At 41.1% G+C, this 15,293-nt stretch overlaps 1 protein-coding gene across 7 annotated transcripts; it reads right to left on the bottom strand.

The window, feature by feature from the left end:
* Positions 1-613: 613 nt before the first annotated feature.
* On the bottom strand, positions 614-15,255 carry ift43 (intraflagellar transport 43 homolog (Chlamydomonas)). Of its 7 annotated transcripts, XM_080293878.1 has the most exons (11): positions 15,102-15,165; positions 12,311-12,373; positions 11,768-11,869; positions 9,063-9,133; positions 7,947-7,994; positions 6,729-6,764; positions 5,887-5,933; positions 2,208-2,280; positions 1,334-1,409; positions 1,045-1,205; positions 614-906 (listed from the first exon to the last, which is right to left on the bottom strand). In XM_080293878.1, exons 2-11 carry the CDS (start codon positions 12,314-12,316, stop codon positions 897-899), a joined length of 630 nt encoding a protein of 209 aa, XP_080150004.1. In that variant the 5' UTR covers positions 12,317-12,373; positions 15,102-15,165; the 3' UTR covers positions 614-896. The 7 variants fall into 7 exon arrangements, with proteins under 7 accessions (XP_080150004.1, XP_080150003.1, XP_080150001.1 ...); XM_080293877.1 differs by lacking the exon at positions 12,311-12,373 and having other exon boundaries at positions 1,143-1,205; positions 15,102-15,255; XM_080293875.1 differs by lacking the exon at positions 12,311-12,373 and having other exon boundaries at positions 15,102-15,243.
* Between the last annotated feature and the right edge of the window lie 38 nt (positions 15,256-15,293).

Below are 15,293 nucleotides of genomic sequence, written 5' to 3'. Positions count from 1 at the left end.
CCTGACTTTGGAGGTCTGCATTTATATTCGCACACATGAACCAAAGGCAAAACTGAATGCTGATACACATGATCGCCACATGTTGAAGCCACACGTTACGCCAACTGTGATCCCATTAGAACACAATGCCATTTTAAATTCAGACATGGAGACATCTCCTTTCCATTGTCCTGGCCTTCTGGCTTTAAAGAAAACACACCTCACACTAGCAGCTGCCTTGTTCCTATCTCACATCTATTCCTCTTTATCCAGTAAAAAAGTATAATGTATGCTAATCCCCCAGGTGTCAATAGGAACTCTGTTCAATACATTTGAGATAATAGTGAAGAAGGGGTTGCTCCTATCGAAGAGCTGGAAGATAAAGTCAATGGCACAGTCAATAACAATAAGGTTGTAGGCTTTAATGAGGAATGTTAATTTGAACACAATCAAGTGGATTTCAGCTTAGCTGATTATCAACCTTGGACTTGTATGAAGGTGTTGATAATGCTGTTAGTAGAGTGGGGGAATTTTTATCTGTACCTGCTATTTTCACTTTGCCTTTTGGCTGTTTGAGTTAAAACTAACAAACTAAAAAAGTGAGCGAGTGAACTTAAAAAAGCAAAAGACAGGGTAAGGTAACACTGTACTGCTCCATGCACAGACAACTTTATTTATTTATAAAATTTACCAAATGCTGTACACACACTTTATACAAAATAACAGTAATTGAAGTTTGTAAGTTGATAGCCCTTCTCTGTAGTGGGATGTTCACTCCTACTAGAGCAACTTCATGTCTCAGTTCAAGCGTCCTCCTCGAGTTGCAGGCTACACAGCCAGCTCCTCACTCTCTCCTTGATCCCATTCCATCAGCAGCTCCGAGGACACCTCTGTAAACAGATGATCCCATTCCCAGCTCACATCATCCTGCAGAGCAAAAGAGAGACAGAAGAAAAGAAGAATTAGAGAGGCAGAGCGAGACATACCAAGAAAGTGAGTACGGGGAATAGAGAGTGGTGGGGGGGAGCAGAGGGTGTTAATGTACACATCATAAATCTTGATTACCTGAGAGACAGACAGCAACCTCCCCTGGTGCTCAAGAAACAGCTGGACAGGCCTTTCGTTGGGAGCTCGCAAGCTATATTTACTAAAAATTCACTCACCTCCCTCACCTCCTGCTCGGGTGCTAAAACCTTGGTGAGTAGCTTCAAGTCGATCTCTCCATCCTGAGGAAACAGTGCAGTAAAATTCACTTAGCTTGCACAAACAGAGGTGATGAGAGTTGCCACCTTGAAGAGAAGGCGCAGGAGAACATTGAAGGTATTTTTAAAAAAATAAGGTGTCCTTGACTCACTAAGGTTTGGAATGCAGAATAATTCTTCAGATCATTGTCCAGATCTCTGTAGGTCATTACTCGGTTCACCTGAACACTAACAGAGTGACAGGAAGTCAGGCTTCTGATGCACTTATACTGTAAACAAACTTGTATTTCAGTGAAAACAGCATGTCACAGAGAAAATCCTGCTTTCAGAATACATGCAAAGCAAGACTGCAAAGTGGCTTAGATGAGCTTGAAGTTTTCACACACTTAAGCTCTAAGATTTCAAGCAAAGGCCAGAGAGAGCAGGAGATGGTTGCCAAGTGTTAAACACTTTAAATTGAAACCCAGCTGCTTATCTGTGGGTTGGAATTAAGTGGGGGGGCTCTCAAAGTGGCCGGGGCCTAGCAGTGCATGCCAGTCCTACTTACTGCACATTACACGCTACATTGCCCTCGCAATGAGTTCAATGTGGATATTATCTCGCACAGAGAGCAAGCCCCAGCCTAATAACCTCCACCGCTGTCATAGCCTTGCAACATATTCGACACATGTCGACGTGTCTCTCACTGCCCTGTAAATCAAAGGGCCCGGTTAGTAAGGACCCTGGCAAGAGAGTTGCATAAATCACACCCAACTGTTATTTCTCCATTTCAGCCTGATATAGCAAAGGCACTCTGCAACAGCATCAATGGAGGACAGTTAACATGAAAGACACTAGAATAGTCTACTGAGCCACTGCTCTGTGCATGGACAGAGGTTTAAGATCATAGAGTTGGGGCTCTGTAAGTCACACTCTGTGTGTGTGTGTGTGTGTGTGTGTGTGTGTGTGTGTGTGTGTGTGTGTGTGTGTGTGTGTCCAAAGTGATTAAGTGGTTTGAAAGTGTTTACAGTTTAAGGAATTAACTACCATGGTGGAGCTGCAATTTGCATGGTGAGATCTTCTTCTTGCACTTCATCCAGATCAGGAATCGTTGGGATGTCTAAATACACACAATAAAAAAAGCAGAGTCCATCTGATACATTTGTAGAAGTGGCACATTTAAGAACATCAAATAATCATCAAACGACCATTTAGTATTCTTACCAATACAAACACATTGTTTAAATTACTGTAAATTCCCTGTGGACGGCTGCTAGAAGGTTACGTGCCTGTAAGCGGCACTTCCTCCCCTCCCTCTTGTGTGCTACATCCACATAAGAGCTGCCCTGTCACAATAGCCATGCGGCCATGAATATTCAGAAGGCAAGGCAGCAGCTCATCCTGCTGTGAGAGGGGTGCTGGTCAGGGGCTCCCCAGAAAGCACCCCCTGCTACCTTAGCATTTGGGCCCTGTCAGTGCCGCCCACCCCCAGGACCTGCGGTGGCCGGTAGGCCGACCTCCATGTCCACTCTGCCACTCCGACTGGAGCGGTATCCAGCCATGTGCACGAGTATTTGCTTGCGGGCCCATCTGTGTGGGGTCGGAAGTCACAGTGCGGCCTGGCAGGGGCTGCGGTGCCAGGAGCCGCCAGCCCGCTGCTCAAACAGTGGGAACCCGCTTTAATTGGCAAAACGCAACAGGACAGAGGATGGCTTCACTCCCAAGAAGGAGAGGGCAAACTTTCACAGCATTTTTCAGATGGACATATCAAGGCAGGGAAATAAGAGAGGGATGGAGAGTAGTCTGGATAGCTGGACATAAGCAGTAAAGAGACAGAAAAGTCTCTCCAACGATTTTATAGTGAGTAAGTTGCCGCTTGTTGACAGAAAAGGTGCCTGTACAGATAACAAACAATATATATTTCAAAAAAAATAAAAAGTACAGTAGAGGCTTTACAGGTGTCCCAGCTTTGGGTGTGATGTGTCTTTCCTGAAAAGTATTTTTCTGGTGTGGCAGCAAAGTGCACATCCTTATTAGCTCTAGAGCAGAGTGTGGACAGTGACAGAGAAAGAAAGTGGGGGAGTGGAAGCGAGGGAAAAGAGACCTGACAGATAGCGAGAGAAAAAGAGAGAGCTGGACTGCATGAAGAGGGTTGTCAGTAATCTCTAACCACAGTACTGCACCCTGAGGGGAAAGTCAATAGAGGAGCTAAATAGAGGTGAGGAGATGGAAGTCTGCATCTGATGTGAGGAAATATCTTGGCATCTATGTCACCATTCCTTCAAAATAGCCCCTAAAAAAAAAGAATTCAAGCAAACATAAATTTAGATGTAAGAAGGAGAAAAATATTTTGATTCTGAACATTCTGAGATGGATAAATCCTAAAAAAAAAAAAGAGTAGACCGGTCAAAACCTTACCCCCCAAGTTTTGCTGAAGCCCAAAAGCCTCACACTCTGCCGATAACTTATTTCTTTCTCTTTTTTTAATTAAACCAAATTAAAAATGCCATGCTCGTTTAGCCGCTGACAAGATTCATCTGTGTTTCTGATATCCAAATAAATGCGGGCGCAGGTATTTCATATTCATGAGGCCCCGGTGACACTTTGTCCTCTCATTTACAAAGCACAGCGTTCAGCAGAATCCGTCCCCCCTGGACCCCCAATCAAATTTAATGGTCTTAGTGCAATGACATCAAAAAGCTTTGCCATCCAGCTCTGCAAACAGCTTCCTGTGTTGTCTATCTGTCCACACACACACTCTCTTTCTTTCCATTTCAGCGAGTAACGCACTAATAACACACTCCGTGAGAGTTCGACGTGAAGCACGGAAGCATATGCTGTCTATGTGCAAACTCTATTATTAAGAGAAAAAAAAGCAACAACATTTTTTAAAACGAGTTTCAAATCCAACCTATTACTAGAGGTCAAGTGGCCCATAAAAGCAGCTGCAAACAAGCCAATGTTTTCTTCCAACGCAAAGGGCAACTCCATCAGGACGAGCATATTTCCCTCAGCATGGCACGCATTATCCATGCTGGCTTCCTTCACTCAGCTGGACATGTATCAAGGTGGCTTTTGTCTGGCAGCGAGAGGCCACGCGTATTCTTATTACACGGCCGCGTCCGGCTTCCTCGCTGAAGCATGTAAATATCAAAAGGGGATAATTTGCTGTGAATGTAGACATACTCCCGGCAGCACATGCCAGTCAGCGACTCTGGCAAACGGGCCGTGTCCTCGCCTTACTTCGGACCCCTATAATCTACGCAGGGGTCCAGTCGAATGATTACCCAGCCAGAGAATCCATTTGAAAGGCTTACGGGACAGCAACAGTCAACACATCACAGTTTAAGTGGGAGACGGTGAGACATGAAATAGATGAGTGTCTTTGCGACACTGGTGCTATTTTATGTGACCAGCAGGAGGCTGTGGGGGCAGCTGATAGGGAGAAGGGAGCAGGGGACTGGGGCTAGCCTGGCCTTCTCTCCCTCTGTCTCTCTCTGTGCTTGTAGCCAGTGGACATAAGGGATAAGGGTAGGGGACATAATCAAGATCGGAGGGGCTATCTCACTAACCCTCAGCACTGTAATTTCCAATACCCCTGCCTCCAGCTCTGTATTAAGAGGTCTCCCTTCACAGAGTAATAATCTTTCCAGCGGCATTAACTGCAAGAGAACCAAACCTCTGGACCCTTCAATCAACTGTCCATTTTAGCCAGTGTGCCGACAATATCGAGTACAATCGTGTGTGTACAAACAATATAGAAGTACATTAATTACATGTATATAAAAACAGTTTCTGAAATTGAAATTCAATAGTTATTATTGCCCTGTAACATCATTTGTATTTTGGAATAGATTTCTACTTTTTAAATTAAGCAAATAAAACACATCAGAAAAATACAACTGAGTGGAATTACCAAGAGTTATTAATAAATAATACAGTTTAAAATCTCTGCATGTCATTGTGACAACATTGGTACTCTTTAAACTCAGCAGATTCATGAACAAAGAATTAAACATGAATTCTCGTCATCTTCTCAAAAGTCACTCTACAGCGTACTAGGTATTTTTTTCATCTTCTTCTTATTAATCGTAGTAGTATTCTTATTTTATTTCCTAATAAAATGACAATATGGCTGTTTTAACAGAAAAGGTTTTCAATTTGTTCATGTGCACGTCTCTCAGCATGCATGCCAACTAATATTAACTTAGCCTATTTAACCCTGTTCCATTACTGCTTTGCACTGCAAAATGTTGCATTTATCTTCAGCAGCACCTTGCTGAAAATTCCTCCCTCAGTCCAAACATTGTTTGTGGTGCACACGAGCCCTCAGGTCACTTAGTCAATGCAGCAGTGTTACCACTGGATCTGTATTCAACAGCACCAGTCTGACACTTTGTGTCCATGTGTGTGCATTTTGTGATTAACTGTGTTGTTCTGGCTGATGGCTGGACAACCTCAACTCTCCATCAAATGAGCATATTCCCTCATCACGTTAATCAAAAGGACCGCGCTCATACTTTCAGTGGTCAAAGTCAGCGTTCTAACACACAAATCCATGCTATATTCAGGGAGAAATATGGTTTGAGCACCAGTGAAAAGCAATGATCTGACCGCCTGCTTATCTGCTCTACTTTCTGAGGATGAATGTGCCGGTGAGGCACTGGAGGGCTCCACTTTGCCCGTAAGGAGGCACAGAGAGTGAGGATTGCAAGGGTGCTCTTACCTCCTTCATCATCTGATCCCTGGGGAGTTTGTGGTCGCAGACGGCGGCTGTAGAAACAGGAAGTATGAGAGCATGAATTATTTAATGCTTTCAAACCCTATCTTAACAGTCATCATAGGGAGTGAGTGAGTGAGTTGGCTCCTAGACTTTTCTTTGATGATGGGCCTGTTTTTGTTCTTTCTTATGATAGGTAGGGTGCTTGTTCAGTTTCCTACAGTCTGAGTCAGACTTTAGAATAACAGCCTCTGACAAAGCTGCTATGAGACACACAGTTGTGCTGTCTGGGTTAACACAGCCTGACTGTCCTAGACAAGATCACCTCTAAGAATTAAAAAAAAAAAACCCAGCTGGAGGCACAGTCTGAATAAGTATTGTTAAGACAAGACAATTGTGACAGAAGCAGAACCTAAGGGATTTTTCGGCAGAGTAACATCATCACTTTCACACAAAGCCTCTGTCTCACTATAGCCATCCAGGCACCAAGCTCCAGCTGCAATGATGAGTCAAACATACAGGACTATGTCCTCTACCTGCCTCTTCTCATGTGGATGCCTATTCTGGTCACACAATTGTGTGAGGGTGGGTGGAAGGGACTAGAATAACAGGGAAACAGCAGTAAAAGTGACGGCAACTCAGTCATGCTGGATTTTAATCATATTAAGTGATTGTTCTTGGAAAGGCGAGGATTAGTTACGACCAAGGACAACTGGGGAAGTAGAGTGCCATTTCCACTTTACTGCGAAAAGAACAAAAATTTAAACTGGCCTATTTTTATACAAAAAGTGCTGACAGTTATGAAAGTCATCTGACAGCTGAAAGAATAAAATATTGTTCCTACTTACTCTTCGAGGTCCTCAGCTGCAGGTCTTCTCGAAGATCTGTACGTCACCAGAGAAAAATAATTTTCACACAAATTTAATAACACACACATATTAAATTGTATTTCTTTCAAACTAACAGTAAGCTCCTGGTAGGCATATCTTTTTCATCCGTGTTAGTGGAGTAGACAGTAGTTGTCTTCTGTTTTCTCAGCCTATAATACCAGTTTAACAGCCTCAGCAACTATTTACAGACTTCTCTCCATTTATTTTCCCTCAGTATGAAAAGATGCACGCTGGCATACCAAAAATGCAGCATTATTAATATGCAAAGCATATAATCACACAAATGCAGGAATAAAACAAAACATTGTAAGTTATGTGTATTTTTTAAAGCATACCCAAAAAATTTTTTCCAATATCATTTTTAATCTTCCTTCATAGAGCTAAATACATTTGTTGGTTCTCCTGGTTGAGTAGTGACCCCTAGTGGTTTTAAAGGTGATTCAATCAGCCTTTTACTTCTTTTTTCTTTTAATTCTTTAGCATGTCCAAAACTCAAGAGCACAAGCAGCTATTATGTGCAGATCGATACAAAGCTCATACTTAAATCCATAAATAAATCCTTTTGTATTTTTATCAAGAACAAGTATTAAGAGGTTCTTATAAAAATAAATCTGTCCCAACATTGGGACAATAACGACAATGGCAACAAATAAGAACATTTATTCATAGCTTGTTTTTCAAAGGTGATATCTTATCATCTTTTTTCACCATGAGGATTTCATTTCCTGTTGATCTGCCTGAGGTTAATTTATTTTTTTGGCAGGAGGGGGTGTTGGTATTAAAGGATGTTTTTCCTGGTTGAAGTTATGGGTCTAAGTTCATAGGATGATGTGGTATGATTTTTTTTAATCACAGATCACAAAACCTGCGAATCCAAAGTGAAGCTTTAACAACGTAATGAAATTGACTGGACTATAAGTTCAGGTAGTTCAGTCAAACTTTCAAGCACAAGAAAATAAATCCATATCAAGTCCTATATCTTATATTATATTGTTATGAGTAGCGTTAATAATATTTTTTTCCAGTAAGAAAAATTATCTTAAACACTTCATCTTGCCAGTTCTCTGCTCATTTACTGCTTTGTCCATCTTTTGCACACTATCTACGGCCAAACCAGCCGATCTGAAGCCAGCAGAGTCCAATCAGGAGAGCGAGAGAGGAGCTGAGGGAGCCTACCTGCCTGCCCTTGGATGGTGTCCTGTCTGCGGGGCGGGGGTGGCGACACTTAAGACACATTACAGGCCCCTTGATTAAGACTCATGTAAGGCAAAGCGATAGACATGGTAAAACTGTCTGGAAAAAGTTGTTAGGGATAAAATATATTGTGACAACCTGGTTTCAAAGGTTCATCAATAAACTGACAGATCATTTAGTGTCAATTAGAAGTGATAGATCGACAAATCCTGGGATTTCTGCGCTGGGATTAGTGGGAGGAGGGCGGTGGTGATTGAGCATGAGGGGTGACATTGAAGGGAAAAGTCCTTGCTGGTTCCAGGGGGGACCATTACTTACTTTGTTTCAGAGAGGATCAATGCACGTGCAAACCCCTTTTACACCTCCTGTATTTCAATCACTTTGAGACCGGGAATCAAGCGGGGGTTACGCAAAAGCGGAGAAGCGACACGCTGACCTTCTGCGAGAAAGGAAAGATCTATTGAGTTTGCCGTTCTCCCTGCTTGCACTAACGGTGCAGCAAACTACGCAAATAAATACAATTGACTCAGCCTGTTCACTTCAATGCATCTCCTGTGCTCCCACTTCCACTGACCGAGCAAAAGAAGCACAATGGCAGTTGGAAGAACAAACTGTTCTACAGTGTATTAAAACATCTCATATTGAGTCAGTGAAGGAGAATATTGCGATTTAGATGTGTTAGTCTGAGACGAAGCCTTTTGGCAAACACCTTCCATCTGTTCAACATATTTCATGAATTCTCCATGTTGTGATCCTTGTGTAAAGAGCAGACTGCAGTGGTAAGGGGTGATTAAGTGGCTTGAACCCCCATGATGAAGTGGCTAGCTGACTAACAGTGCCCTCCTGTGGCTGATGCATTAACCATGTCAATTACCGCCTTGCTCACAGATGAAGACGAATGGAGAGTTGCCTGCTCAGACAGGCTCCCTCTAACCTTGTTGATTCACAGCCCGAGTGCCAAATATGCACTGATAAATAAGCTCATTCAACAGCATGAGAGTTCATTAATAACACATAAAACAAGACCACGGCTTGGAGTCCCAGCTTAGTTTCATTATAGTCGCAAGAGATGGAGGGGGCGAACGTGAAAATACGTACTTGGCAGAACCAGATCCAGAGCTGTCCTCTGCCCAGCCGCCCTGTCGCCGGGCTGGTTTAGGAGGAGGGCCCTGGAAGGAGGAAGAACTTCAATAACAGCTTCACTGAATATCTACTCACCCACACTCACGATAAGTAAATACATATGAAAGCATTCAAACTCCTATGAGGCTTTAGTCTCGGAAAATATAGCACAGAAGCGGCATGTTTTCATTAGATGTTGGGGTAAACTTGATCAGAATCAGTGGCCTCATGTTAAACACACATTTCATAAATAGGTATTCCAAAATTGAAGCATTCATCCACAAATTGTTAAGAAAAAAAAAGAAAAAAGAAACTGTCTTGTTAAGGTATGCTGATCGAACCACCTGTGGAGTAAACAACATTCCTGATCTGCTGAGCAAAGGATCGTCTACTGCAGCGGTCCCCAACCTTTTTTGCGCCACGGACCGGTTTATGTCCAACAATATTTTCATGGACCGGCCATTAAGGTGTCGCGGATAAATACAACAAAATAAATCCAGAACCGGTACCAAAAAAGAAGATTTATACATAACACACGGAAAAAGACCCAGGGAAACTGAGTTAACAATAAAAACAATAAAAAAAATTAAAAAAAAACGCTAAAAGGCGAAACCATGAATTTCACACCCAAGGCCCGGTACCAGACGACTCACGGACCGATACCGTTCATGGCCCAGGGTTGGGGACCGCTTGTCTACTGCACGTGCGCTAAATAGTTTAGTTTATTATAGTTTTCAGCAGTAACCATTTGAAGCATTAGAACGTATAGAGCAGAGTGTGGGAATTAAGTCTGACCCTAAAACTGAGCCAGAGGGGAAAAAAATGACCTCCCACTCTGTCTACTTCTTTGATTCTGAAAATAGTAAACGGAGTAAGAATCTTGATCCTGAGACCGGGACCCTGAGGCCAGCGTTTGAATGAATAAATTCCTCAGCGCGCACAAGGGTGGGCACTAGACAAATGAATTAGGGAAAAAGAGGGACAACATTTCTCATTACTAAATTGGGTCTGCAGAGGACAAAGTGTTCGTGAAGAATTTCTTTCATTTATGATGAAAGAGGAAATAATCTTTCATGGCTGGTTCCTTTACTGAAGCCATTTATAAATTTGAATGTCACCATTAAGCAGGGCAGAGGGAGGGGGAGCCCACTCTGCTCCACTGTATATTACCATTAATCGAGAGAGCTGAGGCTGAACGAGCTCCCTCAACTTTGTGCAATTAGTAACTGTCTCTTTAATAGGAACAAAAAAGGGATTACAATTATGGAGGCTTTTTTAGAGCAGCATTTAAACATTTTTTTCACATGATGTGAAATCTCTTTGATGTTTCATATGTGGCATTTCAACAATGGAGAATTTTCATAAGGGATGAGATAATAAGGTCAAGTGCATCCTGTGTGCAATAAATGTATCCTGTGGCAGTTATTTCACTCAACAAAAATGGGGAGGACCAAAATAGTCCTGAGAAACAAAACAAAAACTGCGAGCATCCAATTCCTCATGACCAAATATGAAGCTCACAGCTGTAGTAAAATAGTTATGGCTATTACGCCAATTAGCTTAGGCCTTAAGGTTTCTAATTTGGGATTCTATGACGGTCTCTAGGGCGAGGAACTTGTAGTGACCGAACTCTATGAGCCCATAAAAGCAATGAGTCTTTGTTTAAAAGGATGTCGGGAATGCGACCAATCAGTTGGGTATTTCGGGCAGAAGAGAACGGGTTTGATAAACGAAGACTGCAAAAACGCCACCCAGTCGCACGACACTCTGGAAAAATGTACTGCATGTGCACAGCAGGTCAGAGAGGGCGCGAGAATACCGGTTCATACATTAGGAAAGTTGGCCTAATTTGGGAAGATTAGCCTAAAGCAAGGGCATTGCTGGAATATTTGCTCTGGGAATGCTGGCTGGTTTACAGTTTGCCAATCCAGGAGATGTGACTGATCCTATAAATGCCAACGACAGTGAAGTGATTTGTTGTATTTCAACTGTCACTTATGATCTGATTTCTTATGATTACATGCAACATGATTCAAGGGCAACAAGAAGCAAACTTTACAATGAAAACTGTGCCATGACTTGAAGTGATTTGTGTAAAAAAGGCACTTGTAGAAAGAGAGGATTTATCAGTTGCTGGTGATACTAAATAAGCCAACTGAAGACAACTACAATGTTTTGTGACTCACAAGGTTAAAAGGATTTAGAGTTTATATGAAGTAACACTTCAAACCCTTAATGCAACACATAAGAGCCAACATATACAGGCCAACAAATAAAGAGCAGCTATTCTGAGTGTTTCGGAGCACTTTAAAACCTGCTAAAGTAGAAAAACAGCAACTCAAACATCTCATCACCTGCATTATGCACTCCAATCAAACTTTATACCATGTGTGTCAAGCTGGCTCTTCGAGGTGAGCTGTAATTTGAGTCCTATCAAATCTAATCAGATGAACTGAAGTAAAACACTTCATGATAAAAGAAATGTAAGATAACCGGAAATGGTATAAAGTTGATAAGCTGAGCATTAGGACTAGAAGCCATGCAAAGTCATCGCTTAATTTATGCTACCTACCTCATCATCATCCTGTAATTCATGTATGAGACAAGACCAAAATGCATATTTATGACCTTGTAAATGAATGTTATAACACGCAGAGGTTTATTATCACATGATTGCATACCTCTCCTGCTGAAGCAGAGGTGGAGGACTTCCTTATGTGACGAGTCTCTTCAAACGATGACTGGTGTGCCGCAGGGCGAGCTCTTCGTCCAGACTTGGCAACCTGGGAAATGTGTGTAATTTCAACATGTAAAACCACTGTATGTGACAGACATTAGCACAGTTATTTGGGGTTTATAAAATAATTTGTGGTTTTAATTTGCTTTAACTGTCACATTAAATGTTTTCTGAAAATGGGATGGGAATCAAGAACGGGTTCCAGTTAAAAGGAGGTTCCAAACGGTCTAATTCTCTGGAAACTTCTGCATCCAACCTTATCAATTCCTGGCATGTTTTCTTTTTTCCAACAGCTGCACATTGCTAAACAATGACGTCAAATTCATGGAAGTGGAGCTTTTGCACACCTGAGTCATTTGTTTTCCACTCATGCACACATGTACAGATTTTAAAGATTTGAAATGATGTCAAAAATCTGAAATAGCTGTTTGCTTTTTTTTCTCCACAATAACTTCAGAATATTTTACGAAGCCATGAAAACTTTTACCTCCATACTATGAAAACGTCCGGTGGGTCAGTGGTGTAGTGTTTTCAACATTCCCCTAACATCCTGGGAAAACCCATATGGAAAAGAAATAGTAAAAACTTACATGATTTACTCATGAAAGTGGCCACTTTCTCATTACTTTCATATATTGTTTTAGTAAGTATCCAAAACATACAAGTTTCATTATATAATTCTTCAAGGGATCTTATATCTGTTTTCACTCTTGTATGCTTTTCATACAAGTTTCACACAAGACGGATACAAACTTTATAAGATCTATATATATCTTTTCCATATGGGAAAACACAACCCAGCCTCAGACAGTCATAAGATAAGGATAAATTGGAGGGTTGTGTCAGAAAGGACCGTTTTTGTAAACTCTGTGCCATATCCCATATGTGGATCCATTTGCTGTAGTACCTACTGGGAATAACCGAGCAGCTAGAAGTACTACACCACTGTGAACATTTTACAGGTCCTAGGAGCAAGAAAGCAGCAGAAGGTCAAAATTTGGTGCTTTTTGATTTGGTTTATTCAGCCCTCATCACTTCTTAAGTACAAGAGATGCACAAGAAATTGTCTGGAATAAAAGAAAATAAAGGTACAGTGAGTAATTTTTTGAGGTTACAGAAAAAAGACAATGTAGTACTATAAATATACACTGAATAGTGTTTATCTGTGTCTTCCAACAAATTGATGTGTTTTCATAAACTAAAATAATTAGGTTTTTGGAAGTTCCCACATTGCCCCGCCATCTTGAATAAAGTGGCCGAGATGGACATCGTACTTCTGCCTAATTGCTTTTTATGTATGTTGCAGAAGACTGGCCAAAATGAAAACACCATATAAGACACTTTTAATTTAAAGATCAAAAATAGATGTTTCAAATTATATGTGGCCATTTAACACTTTCACATGTAGATTTTTCATATCTTTCTCATTATGTCCTTCCCTGCCATCAGTGCAGTCTCTTCTCCCTTATTTCCCCTTCTTCCTCCTCACCTCAATCCTGATCCTCTAACACATGAAAACATGCTAATTTATTCCTAATATTGTCGCAATTACTTACTATCAGAAGATTAGACATGGGACCCTCCCATCTCCAGACAAGTGACAGTAGAAAACTGTTTTCTATTGTCATTGCTCCAGACAGCTGACAACAAGCCGGCTAAACAACAACAACAGCTGGATATAAGCTAACATTATGCCAGCTAATGTTAGGCTCAAGTGTCCTTAAACAAATCACACCTTCCTTCTTGACAGCAGATTATGTACCAATTTGCAATCTACTAATATCTCATGGTGAGATTTTAAAACACTGTACCTTTAAGCAGTTTTAAAAACAGCGCCCACTCCAAATATTACAATCTGAAACCAAAATGTTATTTTGGTTCAGCATGACATTTTCTACAACTTTGAGGATCAATATCTTTCCACAGATCATTGTTCAAATAGCAAAACTGTATCAAAGTAATGTCTATGATGTAAAGTAACAGAAACAAAGATACATTTTTACCTACATTCTGATACCAGGCTCATCTTCTAGCCATGATTCTTTCGGTTTCAACATAATCACTTCTTACCACTCCCATTTAATCTGTTCAAGGAATTAAAACCATGACAATACTGAGTGAAAGACAACTATGAATGGGTGTGGTTTGCATAGCCGCAAAACAAAAACAAGATTTTGGTTTTAGATTGTGAAACTTGGAGTGGGTACAAGTGATGTGGCTGCAGTTTTTAAAACTGTTTTTCAGCCATGAAAATCGTAAGTGCCTAGCTTCAGTATATGTAACAGAGTATGATGGCACAAACTGCCAGAAAAAAATTAGGAAATAAAAAAGCGTCAAATCTCAACCCACCCCTTTTTTACTTCAAGGACCTGTAACTTGGAAAACATTTATAGCATATAGGCAGAATTTTGTATGGCTTCAATATATAAGCTAAATATAATATAAACTAAAGTTATTAAAACAAAACATCTGATTCTGAGGGGTTCAGGTGGGAGGCACCCATTTTCCATGGAGTGACCCGTGAAGCTTACATGTTGGAGGAATAAAAAAAGTAGATTCACAAAGAATATCACCTATATGATTAATTAAAAAAAAGTGGATTTACTATCAATAAAAACGTATCAATATTTACATTAGTCCAAAGACACATAGTATAATTCAAATGAAACATTGTCTTTTTGTCAACTAAAAGTGGTTGGTCTTATTTCAGATTTGAAGTCATGTTTTCTGTGTAGTTTATAGAAATGTGAACGTGTGTGAACCACAAGCACCAACAAAAAGAGATGAGTGTATCCCCGAAACATTATCAGGACAGCAGGCATTCTTGCCTTTTATGGAGAAAACCGGTAGCAGTGGGAACACAGTATGCATGCTCCCTGTACGTTTTCTGAGGGAGTAATGCCAGACACAGAACCAGGTCAGAGTTTACACGGAGCTACCAAAACACTGAGCTATGCTTGTGGGGGAAATTTCAGCTAGCATCATCTGTGGCTAACCCCGAAGTTAAAGTTAGCTGAATACGCAGACAAACCTTCCCGCTGCCAGTGCTCAAAAACAGTGAATGATGATGATTCTGAGCAGGTAACTGACAGGTTAAACTCTGGCATATCATTTACTGACTGGCTATTACTGATGCTCGCATTAGCGAAACAGAAAGCTAATTAGCTAACTAGCATCGCTGCACCGTCATACAGTGCCCACAACTCAGCTCAGAATGAATGCTACTTTCCTCCCATTACCTTGCTATGTGCATTTTAATGATATAAGACCCTACTTACATTTCTTGCCGTTCCACCATCTTCTTGTTGGAAATTATCGTCCATTTTTTTCCTCCTACCAGCTAGTTCACCTTCTTCCTGGATACCACCAGGCGTCACACAGCAACGCTCTCCATGGTAACGCAAATCAGGAGGAAAGTGCCTTTGGACCGCCCCAAATATCGTTAGTAAGTAAACAAACAAACAAACAAA

Source organism: Astatotilapia calliptera, chromosome 19 (assembly GCF_964374335.1).
Source record: "Astatotilapia calliptera chromosome 19, fAstCal68.1, whole genome shotgun sequence".
Taxonomy (NCBI): domain Eukaryota; kingdom Metazoa; phylum Chordata; class Actinopteri; order Cichliformes; family Cichlidae; genus Astatotilapia; species Astatotilapia calliptera.
The sequence above is the reverse complement of the archived record's forward strand: the minus strand, read 5'-3'. Positions and strand labels throughout refer to the sequence as shown.

Bases quoted from the DNA above. Each gene is read 5' to 3' on its own strand.
- ift43 (XM_080293875.1), bottom strand. From the start codon at position 15,146: ATGGACGATAATTTCCAACAAGAAGATGGTGGAACGGCAAGAAAT. The intron at 7,995-9,062 runs GTACGTATTTTC...ATGTGTCTTAAG, and splicing joins TCTGGATCTGGTTCTGCCAA to TGTCGCCACCCCCGCCCCGC. The intron at 1,206-1,333 runs GTGAGTCAAGGA...CTGTTTCCTCAG, and splicing joins ATTCTGCATTCCAAACCTTA to GATGGAGAGATCGACTTGAA.